The 23,049-nt window shown below is 43.7% G+C and overlaps 1 protein-coding gene across 8 annotated transcripts in view; it reads left to right on the top strand.

The window, feature by feature from the left end:
• JMJD1C (jumonji domain containing 1C) overlaps positions 1-20,029 on the top strand; it is a 158,362-nt gene extending 138,333 nt beyond the window's left edge. For 7 of the 8 annotated variants that reach the window (XM_064716133.1, XM_064716131.1, XM_064716136.1 and 4 more), the window contains 14 exons: positions 640-792; positions 3,531-3,620; positions 4,898-5,025; positions 5,203-5,416; positions 6,744-6,958; positions 7,229-7,507; positions 7,896-8,064; positions 8,473-8,563; positions 8,677-8,807; positions 9,948-10,070; positions 11,100-11,239; positions 13,426-13,602; positions 18,662-18,793; positions 19,127-20,029. In XM_064716133.1, the coding sequence (XP_064572203.1) occupies positions 640-792; positions 3,531-3,620; positions 4,898-5,025; positions 5,203-5,416; positions 6,744-6,958; positions 7,229-7,507; positions 7,896-8,064; positions 8,473-8,563; positions 8,677-8,807; positions 9,948-10,070; positions 11,100-11,239; positions 13,426-13,602; positions 18,662-18,793; positions 19,127-19,216 (2,132 nt within the window). In that variant the 3' untranslated portion in view covers positions 19,217-20,029. The remainder of the gene's footprint in view (positions 1-639; positions 793-3,530; positions 3,621-4,897; positions 5,026-5,202; positions 5,417-6,743; positions 6,959-7,228; positions 7,508-7,895; positions 8,065-8,472; positions 8,564-8,676; positions 8,808-9,947; positions 10,071-11,099; positions 11,240-13,425; positions 13,603-18,661; positions 18,794-19,126) is intronic. The other variant, XM_064716132.1, reaches the window with a different exon arrangement.
• Positions 20,030-23,049: the final 3,020 nt, after the last annotated feature.

Raw genomic sequence — 23,049 nt, 5'->3', positions numbered from 1 at the left:
GCCAGCAAATGGTGTTTGTGATGTGTCTCCTTCCCAGAGCAGAGCAGAGGAGCAGTGTAGGTCCTGCAGAGCCGTGCTGACACTGTCCCCTCCCCTCCAAAGCAACCCTCCATCCTTCTGGCCCACAGCAGATGGGCACAGCCTGGTGGCTCTGCGCATTCCAGGCTGTGTGAGGAGGAAGTGGAGCAGAAAATGTGTACTAGCCAGGTCTCCTGAGCAGGCACCTCCCTCCCCTTCTGCCAGCTTCAATGGCCAGCTCACTGCTTTGGCTGCCCTTTAGATCAAACATGTCCTGTGGGCACTCAGGTGAAAAACCCCCGTGAGTGCATGGGTTAAAAGTGTATGCTGAAAAAGTTCTTCATGCTTGCAGCAATATATTTTCTGTATTACTTTAGTCTGTGCTTTCTGAATGCCTTATTTCTTTATAATGTGTTGATAATAGGTAGCATTGAAGGGGATGCTGTGTAATGGAACTAAGAGGGCAGCTCTTGATGGCCTGTTCATGAAGGATCACTTTCCTCCCCCAAAACCCAGTTGTGTCTGGGGGGAAACTTATGAATGCTTCATCTATAAAGACTATTCATTCTGTGCTTTGCATTTAAATTTCAGTCCTTTTATTCTGCTTATTTTGTATTTCAGCCAAAATTGCATGGAAGAGAGCAGTGAGAGGAGTCCGTGAGATGTGTGATGCATGTGAAGCCACGTTATTTAACATTCATTGGGTCTGCCAAAAATGTGGATTTGTGGTCTGCCTGGATTGTTACAAAGCAAAGGAAAGGAAAAGTTCTAGAGGTCAGTTTTTTATGAACTAGAGTATTGTATAGGCTGTTTATTCTCATTTGCTGCAGAGCTGCTGATTCACTAGAGCTGTCTTTCTGTAAAGTGTTAAATTACTTCTTGTGTGTATTGGTTTCTCTTGGATCTTTTTTACCTCCTTTTTTTGTCAGAGGATATAGAATCAGTCGTTCTGAAAGCAGCTGTTCTGGGGGCTATTTTAGCTCTTTGTCCACGTTTCAGGCTTTTTATGGGGATTGCTTTGCCTCACCCCTCAAGGTTAAATCTTGTTCTTTGGTTGAGGCTGGTGCTCAGTCACACCTTCCTGTTTATGGTAACTCATTGCTGTTAGGACTTGCCTTGATTTAAATGTTTTCTGGAGTCCTCCCTTCAGAAGTGGCTTGTCATACTGATGTAACATCCCATTTTGTAGCTTTATCATAAAAAAAAAGGAGAAAAATACTTTGGATGATATTTAAAATGAGTGTTAGTGGAAGTTTCACAATCCATAAGCCTACACATATATGTGGTTTATCCTGTGCTCTAATGGAAATGTCTGCTTTAGTCTGGAGAGAGAGCAGTATAATCAGCCAACCTCTGATTTCTGGGTGACCCAGCTGGGTTGCAATTGAAAGGGGGAATAACTTGGAGGATTGATTTGGGCTTGGAGCCCGCAGCTGTGACACTGGAGTGCAGGCTGCTTGGTGGAATGCACTGCCTTCCCTGGGAGGCAGGCATTGTGCCCTGGCACAGTTCTGTGGTCAGACACTGTGCCAGGAACTGATTCAAGGATAATGCTGTTTTGAAAAGCAGTTCCATGTTTGTCATAGCCTGTAATGTCACAGATGTGAAATGTTAGTAAAATAAAGCTTAACTGTTAGGTGGCAAAGCTTTGCCAAATGGAGAGTCTCACCCACTTTGTCCCTGGCTTGCAGTGACAGGCCTCCTACACTGAAGTTTTTAGGGAGCTAATGTCAGTATTTTCCTGCACTGAGAGCAGTTGTTACTGCTTTAGTGCTGGAGGCTGCTTCAGCAGCTCTTCAGGGGCTGCAGTCTGTGTGTGCATCCATCTGACGTGGCTTGGGACACATGCCAAACATTATTTACCCTGGTGGGAACACACAGTCAGAGGCTTTTTATAGCATGTGTTAACCAGCCAGGAAAGTTTTAGCAAAATGTCTTAGAAGTTGGAACAAGCAGTAGAAAGAAGGAGGCTTCTCTTCAGATTTCTTACAGGGAGGACTTTCTCCTTTCTGTTGGTTGCAGTTTTATGTGTGAGAGCAGAAGTACAGCAGCTTCCCTTGCTGCAGATTAATTTCTAATGATGCTGTAGGATTCATGTGAACTGTGTTGCTTCTTTGGTACTCTCTTCAAAAACGTTCAGAACCACCCACCCATCTCTGTATAATAGGACTTTATATTACGCCATTTTTCCTGGAACCAGGAGTTGTTTTTACAGTTGCTGAATGTAACAGAGAATCCCCTGGTTTTTCCCTGCTTCAGCAGGAATGTTAAAGGTTTAAATATTCCAGATTCAGATCCTTATCAATGACTTTTCTTATCACTTTACTACATGAGTGAGTGACTATGCAGCCATTGTTACCTTCAGACAGTTTATGGCACCATCAAGTGGGATGCCATTTTATGACATTTCCACGAGAAAATAGATTAAGTAGATCTACAACTGCTTTGTTGTCTTCATTTATTTATGTTTGTGACCAGTTGGACATTCAGATGTTTTAGGTGCTCCAAAACCTACTGACTAGCTTATAAATTTAATACTTATCTGAAGGAACATTTGAAACACTGTGTACCAACTACAGTGTAAAAAAATGCTTTAAATGTGTTAAATGCTTCCTGTGTTGTGTTCCTTAGTTTAAAATGCTGGAGTGAGCAAACTGGTAAAAGGCTTGGAAAAATTTCTTAAAATTAGCAGTTCAGTGAATAGGACTGGGGATGGAGAGAGAAATTGTGTTCTTTGTGCCCCAAAATCACATAGCAGGTTGGTGACCAGTTGCTTGGCCAGACCTTTTTTACTCTCATTCTTCTTGTGTGTTTTTTTTAAACATTGCACATTTCAGGAGAGTCTTCCTTAAACTTTATAGAACACATGTCCTACCAGTTAGGCCCTTTCTGCTGGCACCAATGATTTTCAGCCAGTACATAGAGACTTAGGTTGATTTAATGTGCCATAAATCAGGGATGCAACTTCCCTCTCCTTTGTGCCACCAGTACCTCTGGTGTGGCTGTATCATAAGCTGAATCAGAGAGATGACTTGGTTAGAAGTTCATCTTTTTGGCTTCTCTGGGGAACTCTGGTGGAAAACAGACACTTCCAGTTGGAGTGGGGACTGTGTTAAATTAGATGAACCATAAAATCACAGCCTAATTATGTCTCTTTTCCATGGTAGGATTCATCCAGGGAGGCTCATGGCTTTAATAGCAACTGTAAAGGATTTCAGCCTATGTTAAATTGGCAGCTCACTAAATGTGATAAAGGGAATATACTTTGAAATTTGGAGGTAATTGGCAAGGGCCTGTGTTACAGATGCAGCTGTTTCAGATTTCAGTATTGTTAAACTCTTTTCAATAATGTGAAAAGTAGCTGTTGTATGCAAGTCCTTGTCACACTGGATGCCCAGACAGAAGGCCTGTATGTGCAGAGAAATGTTTCTAACCAAAAGCAGTCTGAAATGCCATAGCTCTGTCTGTGTGCAGTGTAAGGCAAGTAAAACACTGGCAATCCTGTTTTGCAGATAAGGAGTTGTATGCCTGGATGAAGTGTGTGAAGGGACAGCCTCATGATCACAAGCACCTGATGCCAACACAGATTATTCCAGGCTCTGGTAAGACCATATGCCAACAAGCAGAAGCTGCTTTTTCCCCAGGTCTTTCTGTGAAGCAGGGCCAGAGTTGTTTCAGAAAACTTCTCATTTTCCATTTAAAAACCTGGGAATTGGGTTAAATCATTGCAAGAAGGCAAATGCCTCTGGGCACTTACCAGCACTGGGCACAGATGATGATGAGAGTAAGAGGAGTGTGCTGCCACATGTGTAAAGGGGTTTTGGGGACAGGCAGTGAAGAATTGGAGGGCCTTTTTTGTGATGGATTTGTACCTTTTCAGAGCAGAATAAAACAATCAGAATGTACCTAATAAATCTGACCTTAGCTGTTAAAAGAAAATGGTTAAATAGTATCACTGAGGCAAAGGATTTTTGGGGATTTGTTTTTCACTGTTGTCTGTCCCATACCCAAAAAAGAAAAGAAAGATTTTGGTTCAGCTGATTGAGCAAAATGCAGTGAATGAGCTCATTATAATTGAAAAACTAAGCAGGAATCACAAACCCAGCTAGATTCAGATTTCTGCTTAAAACCAAGTAAGTTCTCTGAAGTAGTGCCTTTAGGTGTGGTGTAGTGGTGGTTAGCACAAAATTTCTGTCAGCATTGATACAGATGTGGAAATAGAAAACTGAAATGTGCCCTAAACATACTAAGTAAATTCCCAGGTTATTTTAAGCTGAAAATACAGAACCAAGCCATTATTCCCTGGGTTGTTGCATGTTAGTTCAGGTAGAAATGAAGGTTGGGTAGATTCCATAACAAATTCAAATTGTGACATTTCCCAGAACAGGTTCTAGACTGAAACTGGTTTGAATTTTAAATTGTGAAAGTGAACCACTCATCTGGAAACATCACAATGAAGACTGCCTACTTAACCTCAGTTTTGTTCTTCTGTGCATGCCCATTACCAAACAGCCTTCATTTACATGCTCACATAGTGATTTTTTTGTCAAGACATGGCTCACTTCAGTCTGTAGCTGATGGTTTTATTGAATGAAGCAATGATTTACCCATTGAACAATGAGAAGTAAATAATTACTGGCTTGCTTGGTGTGTGCCATGCAATGGGAGTGCAGACTAAAGCTCAGATGATTCAGAAGAGTAGTGTACAATTATTTAATTGAGTGTCTCTCTGCACAAGCTTGAGCTTGCAGTCATTTTGGAGTAGTTTTGAGTGGTAAATTCAGAATTTTTAATAGTTTAAAACATCACTCTGTGTATGTGGTAAAGAAGGTCACAATGATTGACAGCTAGTAATGTTTTTCTCCTTAATTGTCTTTAGTTTTGACAGATCTTTTAGATGCTATGCACAATATTAGAGAAAAATTTGAAATTAAATCCCACTGTCAGTGCACCACCAAGCAGAACACACAAGCTGGCAAGCTCCCTGCAATGAATGGTGTGTCTCAGGTGAGTCTAAAATATGTGTATACATTGCATCTTGAGTGTTCTGATCCTGGTGGGTTTTTGTCTTTGAATAGTACCAGTTGCATTTCAGTTTGCATATGTGGGGGCTAAATACTGGCCATGTCTTTGAAATACTTTAAAGTGAAGCTGTGTAGTTAAAAATAAATTTGTTCTTCACAGGTTTTGCAGAATGTCCTTAACCACAGTAATAAAATTTCTCTGTGTATGCCTGAGTCTCAACAGCAGAATACTCCTCAAAAGTCTGAGACAAATGGTAACACAAGTCCAAGGAGTGATGTGAGCACAGACAGCAAGTTAACACCGCCTGAATCCCAGTCCCCACTGCATTGGCTGGCTGATCTTGCAGAGCAGAAAGCCAGAGAGGAAAAAAAAGGTAAATATTTGAAATTGTCATTGCAAGTCTGTGACTTTGGGGGCACTGCTGGTACCTTTCGGATGACACCAAGCTGGGAGTGTGTGTTGATCTGTTGGAAGGTAGGAGGGCTCTGCAGGGAGGCTTGGAATGGTTGGGTGGATGGGCAGAGTCCAGCAGGATGAAGTTTAGTAAGTCCAAGTGCTGAGTCCTGCATTGTGGCCACAATAACCCTGCAGTGCTGCAGGCTGGGCACAGGGTGGCTGGGCAGTGCCCAGGCAGAAAGGGACCTGGGGGTGCTGGTGACAGCCGGCTGAACATGAGCCAGCAGTGTGTCCTGGTGGCCAGGAAGGCCAAGGGCTCCTGGCCTGGATCAGGAATGGTGTGGCCAGCAGGAGCAGGGAGGTCATTGTGCCCCTGTGCCTGGCCCTGGTGAGGCCACACCTGCAGTGCTGTGTCCAGCTCTGGCCCCTCAGCTTGGGAAGGACGTTGAGACGCTGGAGCGCGTCCAGAGGGGGCAACGAGGCTGGAGAGGGGCTGGGAACACAAAGCCTGTGAGGAACCCCTGAGGGAGCTGGGGGTGCTCAGCCTGGAGAAAAGGAGACTCAGGGGTGCCCTCATCACTCTGTACAGCTCCTGAAAGGTGCCTGTGCTCAGGTGGACTTGGGCTCTTTGTCCAGGCAGCACTAACAGAACCAGAGGACATAGTGTTAAGCTGTGCCAGGGGATATAGGTTGGATATTAGGAAAAAGTTTTTTACACAAAGAGTGATGAAGTACTGGAATGGTCTGCCCAGGGAGGTAGTGCAGTCACCATCCCTGGATGTGTTTAAAAAAGATTGGAGGTGGCACTGGGTGCCAGGGTTTAGTTGAGGTGGTGTTAGGGCATGGGTTGGACTTGATCTTAAAGGTCTCTTCCAAGCTAGTGATTCTGTGTCATTCTGTAATTGAATTAATAAAAAACCAGTGCCATTTGCTGTTCACAAAAAGAAAAGACAGTGTTCTTTCTCTTCCCTGGTGGCATCAGAATCCATCAGCAGAAGGTAGCTGGTGGAATGCCTTTGTGCTGGGGAAGCATTTCCAGCTACAGCATATCTCACTCAGGACAGACTCACTCAGCTGCAGGTCTGAGATGCTCTGGGAGGCCTTTGCCTGGTCACACTGTTTGACTGTGTTCTGAAGGATGCAGTTCATCCTCTGGTGCATTTCCAGGTGAATAAAGCTGGATAAAGTGAATAAAGTGCTGCACAATCTGTTACCACCACTGGGAAGTGCAGGGTACTGGTGCTGTTCCTATGTGTGCATTACGATACAACAGCATAAACTTGCAATGATTATTTTTGTTTTAGAGAACAAAGAATGTCCTTCTGGGAAACATTCGAAGGAAGGGAAGGATCAGGATAATTTGGAGTCCCCAAACTGTAAAAATTCTCCTCCTTCATCCCAGAACAACGAGCAGGGCTCAACCTTACGAGATCTGTTAACTACAACAGCAGGCAAACTGCGCCTGGGCTCTACAGATGCTGGCATTGCTTTTGCTCCAGTCTACTCCACAGGAACAGCAGTAAGTCTTTACAAGATGCAGTTTTTCTCTTAGGATTTGAAAATCTCTATCAATCTGTTCTGGCACATTACAGTTAGAGCAGTCTGATAGGTGTATTGCCTTAAATACTCATTCATAATTAAAACTTCATATGCACACATACACATTAACATTTTATTTGTTTTTATATGTGATGATAATTGATACAACATCAGAAATGCTACTCTTTTTCAAAAGGAATTGCATTAAGTTGCTTTTACACTGTTTAAGCATGCATTTGTTTTCTAACAGAGTGGCAAGAGTGGAAGGACTATGCCAAACATTCTTGATGATATAATTGCTTCAGTAGTAGAAAACAAGATTCCACCAAATAGAGCACCAAAGATAAATGTGAAATCTGAAATAAAAGAAGAGCCAAAGGATGATAAAAAAAGCATTCAGGATGACTGCAGTAAACGGTACAGTGATATCCAGTACTCGTGGATCTGTGACAAGCATGTTCTGTGGCTCAGAGATCATAAAAACACCAACAACTGGAAACTCTTCAAAGAGTGCTGGAAACAAGGAAGGGTAGGTATTGAGCAGGTTGGTCAGTAAAGTGCCATCAGCAGGAGCTCTGGGGAGTTGTGTGTTAAAGGGCAGAAATGCCTAACTCTGTATTTAAAACTGGGGGTAAAAAAAGGTTGTCAGGTATAGCCCACAGGTGAACCTTGTGTAGTTAAACTTGAGGTAACCAGTTATAATAAATGAGACATTTCTGTTGTGGAGTTACAGATTCCAGAAAGGGATGGCACCTTTGGATATGGGTGCTGTTGGAGAAGTGTTAACAGCTCAGTAAGGCCAGGATCTTCCATGTGTGTTCCAGACACATTTGTATTCCAGCTCAGTTAAAAAATTTGTCTGCTTGTGAAAGGATAAGTACTGATTTTTAGAAATTATTTTATTTTATTCTTTACAGCCTGTTTTGGTGTCTGGTATGCATAAGAAAATGAACTTCAGCCTGTGGAAAGCTGAGTCCATCAGTTTGGATTTTGGAAACCAGCAAGCAGATATCTTGAATTGCAAGGACAGTATCATTTCAAACACCAATGTCAAGGAGTTCTGGGATGGTTTTGAAGATGTTTCAAGTATGTTCCTTAAAAATGTATTATGGTATTGATTCTGAACATGATCAGTGTTAGAAACTGCCGTTAAAAATTATCATTATGGATCTTGAGGCTTTGAAGGAACTTTCAAAAGAAAGCTCTAGGTAGTCTCTTTCTAGACAATGTGGTAGAAACTTGCAATCTGTATCTCTGTAGAATTAAGGATGCACTGTTATACTACCTAGGTCTGAGTAGGAAACTGGACACATGTCCTTCTTGCTTAACTAGCTGAGTTGGGTTTGTATCATTCTTGAGTCTCGAAATCAGCTATCTCCTGTTTATGTCTGAAATTTAGATTCTTGGCAGGTTTAGAGTTCATGTTTATATTTTAGTTGAATAAAGTGAAATGCCTACAGTACAGGAGTTTTTAGTTATTTCTGTTACTTACAGAACGGCAGAAAGTAAAAAATGGAGAAACAGCTCTGCTAAAACTGAAAGACTGGCCGTCTGGTGAAGATTTCAAGACCATGATGCCAGCAAGGTATTTTTAGTTTAATATTAGATGGTCTTCAGTCAGTCTTAATATTACTCTATTTTCTCTCTCTACGTAACAGCACAAATTCAATTCTATTCTTTTATTCTTTTCTCCTCCAGATATGAGGACTTACTAAAAAGTTTACCCTTGCCTGAGTATTGTAGTCCAGAAGGAAAACTAAACTTGGCTTCTCATCTGCCAGGATTTTTTGTCCGTCCGGATTTGGGACCCAGACTGTGCAGTGCATATGGTGAGCGTGCCCTGTAAATGCAGCTGTTACCTCTTCCCTTCAGCCTGTAGAATATCACACATTGCCATGCCTGACAGAAAGCTGAGCTTTCTTGGTCACTGAATGTAGGGGAAATACTGACTGACTGGGGTATTTAGGACTACTTGCACCTGGGCCATGAGAGTCTATTTGCTTCTCCATTTCTTATGCTTCTTATGTCCATCTTTTCTTATGCTATTACAGTATTCTGGAGCATATAAATAGTTACTTGCTTCTGCACAGTGATAGAACCTGTCTTTAGCAATGCTGTGTGACAAAACACTTCGTGAAATATCATTGTATTCATAATTCTGGTCATAAATTAATCTCATAATATTTCTCATCATTTATTTTGTGTGCTGTACACTCAAAAACCTGTTTAGAAAAGGTTGAGTCCCACAGACATCTTCTGTCTGCTCCTTCTTTTGCAAAGAATTGTGTTCAATTCTGTTTTACAAATAGGACAAGAAATGAGTAATAATTTGTGGCACAATGGCTTTGGTTTTAAAAGTTCTCCAAATATCCTGTGAAAGAAGCATATTAACAATAATGGTAGTGGCATGGGTCTGAGAACTGAGTCATTAATGCCACTCTGAGGTAATACTGTTCTAAGGCTGTGTTCCAGAATGTCCTTTTGACTTAAAAATGTTCATTTCCACTTCTTAAAACTAAAATTAATTTTCCTCTTTGGGCATAATTTTGATTAAGGACTCTCTTACAGCCAGACATAAAAGTGACAGATTTGATAACCTTGTGTATTCATTGTGCCTGTATTGCCTTTGATAACCTGGTGTATTCATTGCCCTGAACAACCTGAAGGGTTGAAGAGGAATGGAACACAGTGGTCAGGAAATGTCCCTGACTACTCTGCTGGAACATTTTGTTCTGTGTGTAGAGACAGGTACCTGGGCTAAGAGAGAATCTCAAGGACTCTGTTAGAAATCAATGTTTTCTTGTTTAGCAGAAAACATTGGTATCACCTTGTTTAGCAGGTGAACCAAAAACATGTTTTTAATCTATCTCAGTGATGCCAGGTATACTTCAGAAATTTCTTCGCTGTTGTTACATGTTCTGATTTGAATATGCAATACAAACAAATCTTAATTTTATCTTGTAACATAGGTGTGGCTGCTACTAAAGACCATGACATAGGAACCACAAATCTCCATATTGAGGTTTCTGATGTCGTGAACATCCTTGTTTATGTTGGCATAGCCAAAGGAAATGGAGTACTTTCCAAATCAGGTAATGTGAACCTCACTCACTGTAAGAGGTGTAGATGGACTGAAAGTTCTGCCCCTTCTCAATTTGACACTCTTCTTTGGAAGGCAGATCCATAAGAACCTGCTTGCAGCTGGGTGATTCTTTGTTCCAAGGGTTTGCACACACATTAGTTCTGTATGAAATACACTGCAGTTCATGAATTATGAAATGGTATTTCAAACTCTTTCCACTTTTTTTGCCATTACATAGAATTGATGCACCATGGCTGTGCTGGGGCTGGCATAGCTAATGGAAGTGCAGGGTGAAGGATTTTCTCTGGAAGCTGTGCTGGTTCTAACAATTATGTCAGGATGATGTATTTGCCAAACCTTCTGTTTATGCTGCTTCTTCTGGATGCATTGTGCTTACTCTATTGAATTTGGGCTGTAATGTAATTTTTCAGCACTGGAGAGCTTCAATTGGTGTATGTTAGTCGTCTCTATGAGGTTTATTGCTTATGTGAAACAGTCTTTAAATCACTGAAATAGTTCTGTTTCTTTGCCCTTTTTCTTTTGTCCTCTTATCCCATAATCAGCAAATGTAGATTTTGGGTGTGACTAATAGAGCTGCAGTAAGGTTTGTCTGTCATTTGCTTTGTTTTCACTTGTGTGTGCATGGAGTTAATAGCAGCAAACTTGAGCATCCTGGGAGAGCTCTGGCTGCAGCAACAGCATGCTATACACTGCTTGTGCTGACTGCAGGAAAACACCTTTTCCATCTTTTCATTTTTGGTACCAGCCCTGCTTGTTTATTTCAGGTAGGAGATTGTGTTCTGTGGAATTCAGGAAATGTGAAAAAGTTGAAAAATTAAAGGTATTTTTAAGGTATCCACAGCATTTGTGTTCTAGTAATGAGTTACAGACACTGAACAGAAAGATCACTTGGTGGCTTCTGTTGTACTCAACAAACTTCCATCTGCTCAATCTCACACAAAAATTTTGAAAAGTAAATATTTAATTTCTCCATTTTTTCTTCTTCTCACATTTAAAGAATATTTTTGTTGAACCTTAGGAGTTTTGAAGAAGTTGGAAGAGGAAGATTTGGATGACCTTTTAAGGAAGAGGTTGAAAGATTCCAGTGAATTACCTGGTGCTTTGTGGCACATTTATGCTGGCAAAGATGCTGACAAGATAAGAGAGTTTCTGCAAAAGGTTAGCTTTATTACACATCATTTATAAATATAACCTAAGTAATTGGTAAATCAAAAGGGGCTGGCAAAAACCACAAACCCTACCTGTTAGAGAAGGGAGGAAGGCAAAATTATTTCCTTTATAGCACATAAAACAAACTTGACCTATTGCACCACCAACAAATAAAAGTATGTAACACATAAATTCACTTTGTGAGAGTGACAGGTGGCCTGTAACTGAAGGCTTAGGAGGGCATGGAGATCTGCTCTTGCCCTGCTCTAACACAAAAGATAATTTGTGGGATGGTGTTTTTCTGTCACTGATCCATTGTTGTATTATTGCTGCTGAATTTTTGGTGAACTTTCCCATGCCAAGTGCCCTGGCCTCACCACCCATGGGCACCAGTCTTTGCCAGGACTGTCACATCAGGCAGCACAGGAGCATGGCTGGGCTCTTGGCAAAGGTGGAAGCAGTGGGAGAACATCCCCAGGGGCAGCAAACTTAACCTGGCTGTGCTGCAGATCATCCTGCAGTGGCTGGTGGTGATCAGAACTCAGAGCCACATCAGAACCTTTCCAGTTGTTCCCTAGGATTATCTGTCAGTGCATTAAATGTAGGGATTCCATCTTGGAAGCAGTGTTCTGTGCCCTGTCCTTAGCACATTTTGTGCTCTGGAAGGTGGCCTTGATAGAAACACAGAAATACCAAAGTATCACTGAAGTGATTGCTTGAGAAAATGTCTTTACTGTCCTCTTGTGTGAGGAGAGATGAGTTATAACTGGCTGCAGCAAAGGGGTCCATGGACCAACTCGAGGCCAAGGGCTCTGCTGTGAGCAGGGGGAGCCCAAGAAATTCAGCACTGAAGATTCCCTTTGACAATAAGCAGTGTCTGTACCAGGCCAGCTGTCCTCCAGTGACTCAAACATTTGCTCTTTGGCAGGCTGAGCTGTGGGGAAAAATGAGCAGTGGTAAGTAAAACAAAGCTAATTCCAGGAGATGATGAATTATTCAGCAAGACTTTTTGTTCATTCAGAAAGTAGGTGCTCATAAATTAGATGGTGGCTTTTCAGTTCAAAAAAGAGAGTTGTGAATAAAGTCATGAATGCAAAGGAATAGGTGGCCATAGAGAGGAAGTGCTGAATATTCCCTCAGAGCACTTTTGAAAGTATAGAGAATAGCTGTGAAACTGTTTGAGCAACAGGTTTAAAACAGCCCCATTTAGGATGCTGTGTAAGTTTGTCATTTGCTACCACAGTCAGCCCTGGTATCCCAAGTGAGTTGTGTGCCACCATGTATTTTAGGAGTGGTGGTATTTGGGAAGTACCGAATTGGAGATTATTGATGAGTAATCATTGGGATCGCTTTGCTGCTGCTAAGATATAAAATCTCAGTATCTTGTTAGAAGGGTGGTAATACTCAAGGAGAGTTTCAAGTTCTGCATTGAATAATTACATTCATTTAATAAAATAAAAATCATCTATGCTTTTAATGAGATACTTGTTTCATGACTCATGACAGGTGGATTAGGTCTGTGTTCTTTATATGTAATCACTTTTTTCTTTTTTAGTGACTAGGATTGATTTAGTAGTAGTTGATTAAGAGTAATATTTGTTCTTCTGTGGTTTCACTTGAGAAATGGTTGTGCCATTCCATTTACTGATGTCAGGAAGTATTTTTGTGTTCATCATTTTTTCTTAATACCTTCATAGGGGTGGTAGGAAAGCAGCTTGTTATCCCAGTGTGGCTGAGGTTGGAATGGGACCCTTGAGGTCCCTGTGCTCAAGCAGAGGCACCTGGAGCAGGTTTCCCAGGACTACAACCTTTGGCTTTATTGGCTGCTTTTTTCCTGAGCTAAGGTGGTGGTGTTGTGTGTCTGTGTCAAAACTGAGGAATTTGCAGCACAGGAACCCCTGAGCTCAGATTTTATTTTCTGGATGAAAAAGTCACACAGAGAGCATGTTGCTTATCAATAGATGATTGTGCTGAGTTCTTTAAAGCTCTGCACTTTGGAGTGGGAGTGTTGCAGATGTCCTCAGTTCAGTGAGACCTCCCAGGTGCTTTGGGGCTGTTTTGAATCCCTAGCCAGAGCTCTTGTGTGGTATTGGGAACTGAGTGACATTGCTTGGCGAGGTGGGCATACATTACATTGATCAGCAAAAGGTTTGGTTCTTTTGGAAGTTATTTGGGATCTTTTCTGTACTCAACAGATAGCAAAGGAGCAAGGCCTGGAGGTTTTACCAGAGCACGATCCAATCCGTGATCAGAGTTGGTATGTGAACAAAAAACTTCGCCAAAGACTTTTTGAAGAATATGGAGTAAAAACCTGCACAGTTATTCAGTTCCTTGGTGATGCTATTATTCTACCAGCAGGAGCACTTCATCAGGTAATGTACATTAAGTTTAAGACATGCAAAATTAATAACTTTTTTCCAAAGGCATGGATACATCTGTGCTCAGTTACATTTAGTTGTTTTATTAGTATCTGTTAGCATGTAGGAATGTAAAATCAGATACATCTGCTGGTGTAGCAAATGGAATGCCTTAAGTATGAGTTCTTTTTTTGCTTTACAATTACAAATGAACAGACCATTATTAACCATTGTTTTCCCCTTTTCATTTCTGTAGCAAATTTCTAAACAAACTGAGTCTAGTTATGGCAGAGTCAGGTTAGTAATTTTCTTCTTCTAAGCCAGCAGTTAACCTAATTGAGGAGGGGCAGGGAGAGCAGCTTGAGCAGGTATGGATGATAAGCACCTGAATGTCAGGTGTCATTGTTCCTGTCTTTAGCTGTTAGAGGATTTTAGTGGGTGTTCTGGTGGTTCTGTAACAGATATTTGGTTGTTTTCCCGTGCCAAATGTAAGTTCCTTTTAACATAGAAGGCACATCAATCACCAGAAGTCGTCATACAGAGTAAGTTGTCTCTTACTCTGAGAAAGAGTGATCCCACCTTGGCAGCAGCTGGGCTGATCCAGTCTGTAGTTGGGTAGGAAAGGTACAGCCAGTGGGGCAGTTCTGGAGTAGCAGGATGAATTTTATTAGTCAGCCTCAGTTGCCCCCTGGCATAAAAGCTTTGTTACTGCCTTTAGGCCTTTTTTTCCCCTCACAGCCTGTAAACTGCTGCTCTTTGGTGAAAAGAGGAAGAAAGCTCAGTTCTTTAGGTGAGATTTTTAGGCCCTTCTAGATTTATTTCTTTCCTGCTTCAGCAGGAGGTGGAGCTTGCTGGCTCGGCAGCTGTCAGGCACCACTAATGAGGTCCTTGACTGTCAAGGAATGAGGAGCATCCCCACCCTGCAGTTGGTTGCAAACCATTGTGATGTGAAGATCTATCACTGATCTCCCTGTGGGTTCAAGTGAGGCCAAGGCTTTGTGAAGAAGGTGCTGTTTGGTTTCCAGTCTGCAGATCAGCTTCCTGCAGAGAGGAAGCAATGGCTCACCATTCCCTGTGGGCAGTGGGGTTTAGTGGGGTTTCCTCTGTGAAAAACTGATGGGGTGTAGTGATGGCAGGGGTCATGTCCCTGCTCTGTGTCTGTTGTGGGGCATTGAAAGCAGCTGTACCACACCTGGACCAGGCTCCTCCTCATCCCACTGCCTTTTTGCGTGGGTTGGACATGGTGGTACATAGCTCTGGGTGGTCTGTGTGCATTTGTTCCCTGGCACAGCAGAGGAAAGACCCAGACAGCCCCAAACAGAGCTTGCTGACCCAAATCTAGGGAGGTGTAGGTTGCCCTGCCCCGTACAATGACTCAGGGGTTGATGTGGTTCCACAAATGTGGAGGAACACCTGACATTGCTGCTGTTCTTGGCTCCTGTTAGGCTAAAGAAGTTGCACTCCCAGAGTCATGTATTGCATCCTCCAGCAGCCTTACTCTGATCCCATGAAACAGGAGAGATACATCCCAGATAGGAGAGTGGATGGGAACCCAGGGGAAATAACAAATGTCCTGGGAAATCTGTTCTGTATAGCATGTGCCATTGTATAAAGGCATACAGAATATAAAACATGAAGTAGTGGGACTGTTCCAGTCTTCCCTCTACTTTATATGTTTAAGGACCAAAAATAAGACCACTCTTATCTTTATCTCCTTGGCTTTAAACTGCAGATTGTGTTTGAAGTGGTAATGTTGTAGCTTCTGGCACCAAGGAGTTAATAACATGGTGTTTTTAAACCTTAGTGGGTGAAGCTGAGAACCTTTTCATCTTCAGTAAGAAGTTCCTGTGAATCTGCCACGTAGGAGGAAATAAAAGCATCGTGTTCTTTCATGTATGTGCATAGTGCTCTCTGTAGAGATGCGTAAATACTGACCTTAGGGATCAGCACCAGCACTTCAGAGATACAAAGCACATTTAAAAACTGAAAAATAAGTCTGCACAAGAGTACATACCATGTTAAGTTTACACATTAAGTGTTTCAGATTTACATGCACATTATGAACCTTTTAATTATTAAAACTGGGTAAAAGTTGATGCTAAATTAGGTGGTAAATTAACATTTTTATTTGCTCATGAGTAATGTTATGGAGCAGAAGGAATCAGACTGAGGGCTGGAGCTGGGGAGCCTGGCTGCCTGTGGTCACTGCATAAGTGTAGTTCTGACTCTTCCATTCTGGAGCCAGTTAGGATTGTTGGCACACTGCTGCTTCTGACGTGCTGGTCTAGAATTTACTGCCCTAACATGGAGGAGGTTCTGTGTATTTCTTCTGTTTATTGTTTTTCCATCCCCCTCCCTCCCCCCGGTTCTATGGATTCACGTCTGGCTTTTTAAAGCTTATTCTTTACATTTCATGGCAGCATGTAGCATTCCTCTTGCTTCCCAGCTTTCTCCCCCTCCCTGTGTACTTGCAGACAGCAGTCACATTCTTCTTGTGATGCCTGCAGCAGGCAAAGTCAGACTGTTCCCGGTGGGAGGGGAGGGACAGCCTCTCTCTCCTGTGAGCTGTGACGGGCAGGGCAGCCTTGTCTGTTCCTCTCCTAGAGGGAATTGCTCTCTCAGAAGGAGAATCCAGAAATAGATCCCGTGTTGGATCAGTCACCTCTGCAGCTGCTTCCCTGAGTGCTGTGGGAGGGGCATCTCCTTTGCTCTTGCCTGTACAGGCTGGGGGCTCAGCAGTGTCCCTGGTTGCTGATGGCTGGGCCTTGTTCCCCCTGTGGCACTTGTGGCTGGGAGCCCTGAGCTCTCCTTGGAACCCCCCCAGCTAAAGAAGGGTGTTGGTAGTGTTCTTTTGAAAGATTCACTCTTTCTGCTGCTCCACTGTGGGTTATGCTGTATCATAGGCATCTCTAGGGATGGCCTCCCTGGTTTTAACTTGGTGGCTCCAAATTGGTAAAATATTTTAACTAAAAAAAAAAAAGGTTAGAAATACTGGAGTCAGTAATTGAAATGTGGTGTTCAGGCACCCTGCAAAACTTGCTCATAGTGGAACAAGTTATTATAATGTTGTTTTTTATAGAGGCATTATCTTGATTTAACAGCAGGATTATGTATTGTACAATAACACGCTCGGAGGCAATGTGACATCCTGGCAACGCTCCGATAAGGATTGTAGGATAAAGGTCTGGGCGTCGCACACACAGAGCTCTGCGAGCTCGGCCTTGCAGGAAGTGGCTGATCCTGTGGCCAGCAGGATGGCTGGGTGGCCCTTTCTTCCCTGCCCACTCCCCTTTCCCTGTCCCAGCCCAGGTCTGGGGCTTTTCCAGCCCCGCAGCCGCCTCCCGGCCCTGCTGGAAGCGCCGGCGCTGCGTGGGCCGGGTGTGGAGCTGTTCTCAGTTCAGCTGGAAGTGGCACAGGCGTGGGAGTGCTGCACTCCTCGCCCCACAAACCTCAGGGGAATCGTTGCTAAACGTTTCTGTGTGTGTGTCACTGCATCAGCTTGTGTTAGAAATATTATAAATAGAACTGCCTGGGGCTGTCAGCGGGGCATTCCCATGCTGAGCACCAGAGCAGCCGGGTAAAATCTGTCCCCGCAAACTTTCACACGGATAAGACAGGCCCTGGAAGGGAGGGAAGAGCAGACTTCAGGCACAGCAGAATTAAAGGTCTGAGGGGTAACAAATGGTTCCTATTCTGCCGTGGAGGGAGAAATAGGGAGTCAGTAAAACCTTGTCTTAGTGAGGAGAAAGTGAACGAGTGCTGTGGGATTTGCATGGGCTGGCAAGGAAACCAGGGGCAGGCAGAGACTTGAAAGAGGTGGGAAGCCTGGGAGGGAGGGGAGGGGGCTGGAGCTGCACAAGGCAGAGGTGCCTCACCCCAGGCTCTAGGAAATTCCCTGCGTGCTGGTGGGAGCCTCATGCTGGCACTTCTGCAGCTGCTGCCTCTCTCCTGGCTTTCTGCTCTTTGCAGGTTGTGTGGCATCAAAAAACCCTCCTCGTGTCCAGAATTAGTTGTGTTTTGATGAATTCCCAGGAGGGACCAGCACTGCTTTGTCCTTGATGATGATGATGAGCCATCAAAAACCCCATGGGCAACTTGACTGCTGAGCTGGGGGTCTCCTGCTGGGATTTCAGCTGTAGCAGGGGGGCTGCTGTGTAAAATCAGACTTGGGCAGGGGTTTTGGAGAAGAAAGGAATTTTTAAATTAAGTCCTGTGTCCTCAACTGTGTAGACCCCAGTGGTTTCTCTGAATGTCAGGTTAAATAATGGAATTTTTAGAGTATGCATTTAGAAACTCTAGATTTTGCTAGGTTTCACTTGAGAGTACACAGATCTCTATCAGTCCTTAGCAGGGTGGGATGGGGTGTTTGCTGGAATGGCTGAGGCTCTGCCTCCCTGCCCCCAGGCTTTGGGAATTCAAACTGTTGCACAGCTTCTGAGAAGTGTTGGAGTTCGGGGAAAAGAGGATTTTGACTGCTGAATTACAAATTACAGTGTAATTTGTAAGGGTTTAGGGGTGAAAACACAAATGGTTCTGAAGGGAGTGAACTGGAGTTGGTGGTTGGGTCACAATGAGGAAGCAATTTCCCTTTCCCCATCCTCCAGGCACGACCTGGGTGGCAGGGATGGTGTCTGTTCCTCAGTAGTTATCTCATGTCAGTAAGAAGAAATGTTCAGAGAAAGAAGAAAAGTGCTCTTTTCCCCCAGCTTCTCAGCCTCCCCTTTCTCTGTTCATGGTTGTTTGTTTCAAGTATCTCCACTGGCAGTTCCTTTTCCATGAAGGTGGCAGAGGAGCCGGGTGCTGCAGGGCAGGGCAGCTCCAGGGCTGGGCAGGCTGAGTGCAGCTGCTGAGGGAGGAGCAAGGCCTCAGTGTGGGATTAATGCCGAGCACAGGCAGCTGTGCAGCCTTCAGAGGATAAGGCAGACACACACAATTGCTCTCTACCTGTAAAGGTGCCTGTTAGTGCCATAAGGCTCTGGGTAAGGCATCTCCAGACCCACTCTTTCCTCAGGTACCTCTGCCAAAGCAAAACCCCACATACTAATGATCAGTCTCTTTTTGTTATTTTGGATAGGTGCAAAATTTTCACAGCTGCGTTCAAGTAACGGAAGACTTTGTGTCTCCAGAACATCTTGTACAGTCATTCCACCTAACGCAGGAGCTGAGGCTGTCAAAGGAAGAAATCAATTATGATGATAAACTGCAGGTAGGAAATGAATGCTGCTCTGGAAGGGGCTGGGAAGGCAGGGTGTGCTCGGGCTCATTGAAATGCCGAGCAGTGCGTGGAGCTACTTCCTTGCTGCTGTTCACACAGAATAACAATGAGCAGCAGCATGAATGCCAGGGCTGTAAATGACTCTCCCTTGAGCTGCTGGCTTTATTTCACATTACATTCTAAAATGTGTAAAAAGCTGTTCCTTTTGCACGGGCTTGATGAAGCCTTTCTTTTTTCCATCCACTAAGCTTAGGGCTCAGTCCTAAACTTTGCAGAGTTCCTCAGGTCATAGGCCTTACTGAAATCTGTCCCGTGTTCTTGCAGGTTAAAAATATCTTGTATCACGCAGTTAAAGAAATGGTGAGAGCTTTGAAGATTCACGAAGGTGAACTGGAAGATATGGAGGAGAACTGAGCACACTCTGCTTTTTGGAGGTAGCATCACCCAGAGGTTATTTCACCTGATCTGTGAACGGTAAACACACTAATTTAAGCTTCACAAACCATCAGTGCCAAGAAAACACAGTCATCATATTTACTTGTTAATGACACTGCAACGGTAGAGCTTCATATCACAGCCACTGTGATTCCATGTTCCACTTGCAAACAGTTGAGCAGCGTTCTGCTGTCTGTATTATAATGTACATGAAGTTTGTGAAATGTCAAAGATTTAAGATGATGTATTTATTTTTGGAAAAAACGACAAAATTCTATGCTATATTGTTGATCAAATGTAAATGTGACTTGTACAGTTTGCTAAAATAATTCAGATCTTTTTCACTACATTGAGACAGTTACTGTGAGAGTAGGACACAAACACCAGCTATTGCCTGCATTTGGGATCTTGCTGAGTCCGCACAGCAGTCATGTCATATTCTGAAAATTACTGCCAAATAATTGTAAACTTTGTAAAATATAAAGTATATAAAGTAGATATTAAATACAGACACTTCAGTATTTTATTGAAGCTATTCAGTGTACAATTAAACGTTTTCAAAAGGTGTAATTTATTTAAAAATTGTCTCATTTTGGTAAAATTTATGTGAACTTTTAAAGCTTAAATATTAAACTTAATATGCTATGTAAATATATACATATATACATTCAATGATGTATTTTTTTAAAACATTGGCTTGCTTTAATTTGTTAAAAGTGCAAGTGTTACACATGCTTTGTACATTGAAGTTGAAAGGGGTTTTACATTTTCCATTAAAATGACTTTGTCAGACGTGGCGGTGTGGGTTGGTTTGTTCGCTGCTGCCCCCTGCGGGCCGCGGCCGGCACTGCCGGGGGCGCCTCTGCCGCCGCCCCTCCCTGCGGGAACCGGCCCCTGCTCCGGGGAGCGGGAAAGGCGCTTCTGTGCAAGGCTTATTTCCTAACAACTCGCCTTTGGTCCTTCAGGGAATACTACAAATTAATGGATGTCTTTTATTTTATTTATTTAATAATTATAACTGTTAGCAGTGGAGCATTATTCTAGGTTTTGGAGTGAGTTTGAAAAGCTTCACAAGAAGTGTGCCTTAAGTTATTAAAACTATTCAAATACTTAGATTGATTGTCAAATATTAGGCAGAACCAGTGGCCAGCTCCTGAGGTGTCCAAAAGGGGATAATAATTATCCTGGCTACAGTAATGAGGCTGGTTACTGTTTTCAGTCTGACACATCTGACTGGGTTTGGGGTCACCAAAAACCCCAAATCCCCTGTAAATTACCTTTGAAAATAAGAAAGCACAAAAGCAATTCCTCACTCCAAAAGTCAGAATATTTCATTGGCTTGAAAACTTGAAATTTATCAAGTTGCATACCAGGGAGTTAATGGTGCTGCACTTAGCAAATGCTTCTCAGCTTTGTACTCTGTTCCATCCATTATCATCTTTATTCTTCCCTGCAGCATTAGAGCTCTGGCTGAAAGTGGAAGATCTACCAGTGTACATTTGCTTAATGAGAAGTGGACTCTAGTTGTACATACTTTTATTTTTGAAGTTCAAGATACATAAATATTATAAGTATTTCCTTCTTCAGTTGAGTTTTTTTTCACATGCCATACAAGTTATGAAATTGTGGTTCCTGCTGCAGAGTCCCATTCCCCTTGGTTCTTTTCCTGCAGCCAAGAGCAGTTGCTGGGCCTGGGCCAGGGCTTGGTGTCCCTGAGTTGGGGTCCCAAAGTGTCACATTGCCACGCCTGCCCTGGCCACAGCCTTGGGTTTTCTCCTGTGCCTGTTCTGCAGTGCCTGTACAGCTGGCAGCGCCTGTGCCTCGAGGGCTGAGCTTTGGTGCCCCCCTCTGGGCCCCACTGCCCCCTGCCCTGCCACCCCAGGGTGCTCAGAGACCTGGGCAGGGATCCCTGGCACCTGCCTGGCAGGCTCAAGTGTTCTTCGCTCCTTAAAGGAACTGGAAGAGTGACTAAACAGTGCCAGAAGTTGTTGAAGTTCACAGGTACTCCAAATACCATTAAAAGACACAAAAAAGTTGTTTAAGTAGTTGGTGTAGCACATTCTGCTTACTCAGTACTTGAGGTTTCTGGCTCTGTGACAGTGAAGCCAAGCTCCCCTGCAGGGAGTGGGGCTGGTGTTGGGCTTGTGGCTCTGAGCATGACCAGAGGTGTTCACAGCTGATGTCCGACGCCAGAGGGGTTTGTGGGAAGCTCTTTTGTTCTCAGGTTAGTTTTTCCCTCTTGACCATTTTCCATGTTCTGTGATGTGTTTCTAGCCATGTTTTTCCCATCTTCCTTTGCTAAAGACTCTTGGGGGATTTTCTGCTCTACAATCTCAACTACTTTAATACAACCAGAAGTATTCAGTGAGATCAGCTGAAGCTGCTGGAGTGCAGGAATGCTGTCAGCTGCTAGAACGTGGATATGAAATACTGTGTGCCATCTTTTGTCACTTTCCTGTTGAGCACAAGCTCTGTCTTTGTCTGCTTTGCTCTCCATGAAACTCTTCCTCCTTTCTCCTTTCCTGTCATTTGAAAGATCACACCTCAGGAGTCAGCAAAACTGTGAGCCCTGCTCCCCACACCCCCTTCCCTCTTCCAGCTCCTTATCATCATCTCCATCCTCAGCACTGGGTTACAGTAAATGGCCACAGCAGTTTCTTTCCTGTTGGAACTGCAGAGGTACCTAATGAAGAATAAGTTGTTAGCAAAGAACAAAGGGCTGTGATGACCTGAAGTATTTCAGCACAGATGGCTGCTGCATTTATGGTTTAGCAGAAACAGAAATTGCTGGCAGGGAAATGGTGGTCCCTGTTAGGGAGGTCAGACAGAGGGGTTTAGAACAGTCTGATTTGCAAATCTATTTATTCTACTCCAGCTTCATGCAAGTTGCTCAGATCTCTGTGTGTAGGCCAGCCCCCATCTGATCAGCCCTACGTTCTCATGCTCCCTGACCTTTTTGGTAGGTGGTAATTTTGTTTGTAACCTCTCCCGTGACATCCTGTCAGGCCCTCTTCTGCTCTCACAGCTGACAGCCTGCCCTGTGCCTCTAACTGGGAATTTCCCTTCCTTCCTCCTTCCACAGCCACCATTGCCTGTTGTGCTGCTTTCCAGAGCAGGATGTTTGTGCTCTCCCCCACATCCGTGCTGGATGAGCTGCCTCACCCTGTTGAGATTGCTGGCGTTGGTCTCTGCTGTGCTTTCCCCTGCTCAGCCGCAGCTTTGTTTCAAACGGTGTCAGCTCTCGCTGTGCTCCTGCTCTGCAGCTCTGGCCGTGCTTTGAAGGCAGCAGCGCTGTGTCTGTCCCGCCGGTGTCACCGTGCTCCGGTGTCACCGTGCTCCGTGTGCCCGGCCGGGCCGCGCTGGGGGCGGTCCCTGCCTGCAGGGCTCTTCCATCGCAGCAGGGTGGCCAGGAAGCTGCCCCAGGAGCAATGCCCTGCACACACAGACCAACCTCTGGCCTTCTTTCCTTTGTTCTCACCGCTTTTGAAAAGGAAGTCAGCATCTATAAATAGCTGCTAGGAAAATCTTGCCTCATAGCAAACTGAAGATGTGATTCACCTGATGTGTTGTGGCAAGTAGCTGCATTTTAAACAAGGGCCTTTCTAAAGGTAAGTGGTGGACTGAGGGATTTTTGCTGTTATGTTTCAAGGTGAACATTCTTGGTACCTTCCAAACATACCAAGGCTCTATATTCTTGTCCCAGGTGCCTGTTTCCTCTTCCAGTCCCTGGGTCTGTGCTACCTTAGTGAAAATAGAGAGTAGGGTTTAGTAGCTCTGAGGCAGGAAATCCTGTATTTTCACAGCTCTAAGGA

Source organism: Zonotrichia leucophrys, chromosome 6, assembly GCF_028769735.1.
Source record: "Zonotrichia leucophrys gambelii isolate GWCS_2022_RI chromosome 6, RI_Zleu_2.0, whole genome shotgun sequence".
NCBI classification, from domain to species: Eukaryota; Metazoa; Chordata; class Aves; order Passeriformes; family Passerellidae; genus Zonotrichia; species Zonotrichia leucophrys.
This window is presented reverse-complemented; position numbering and strand designations above follow the sequence as displayed.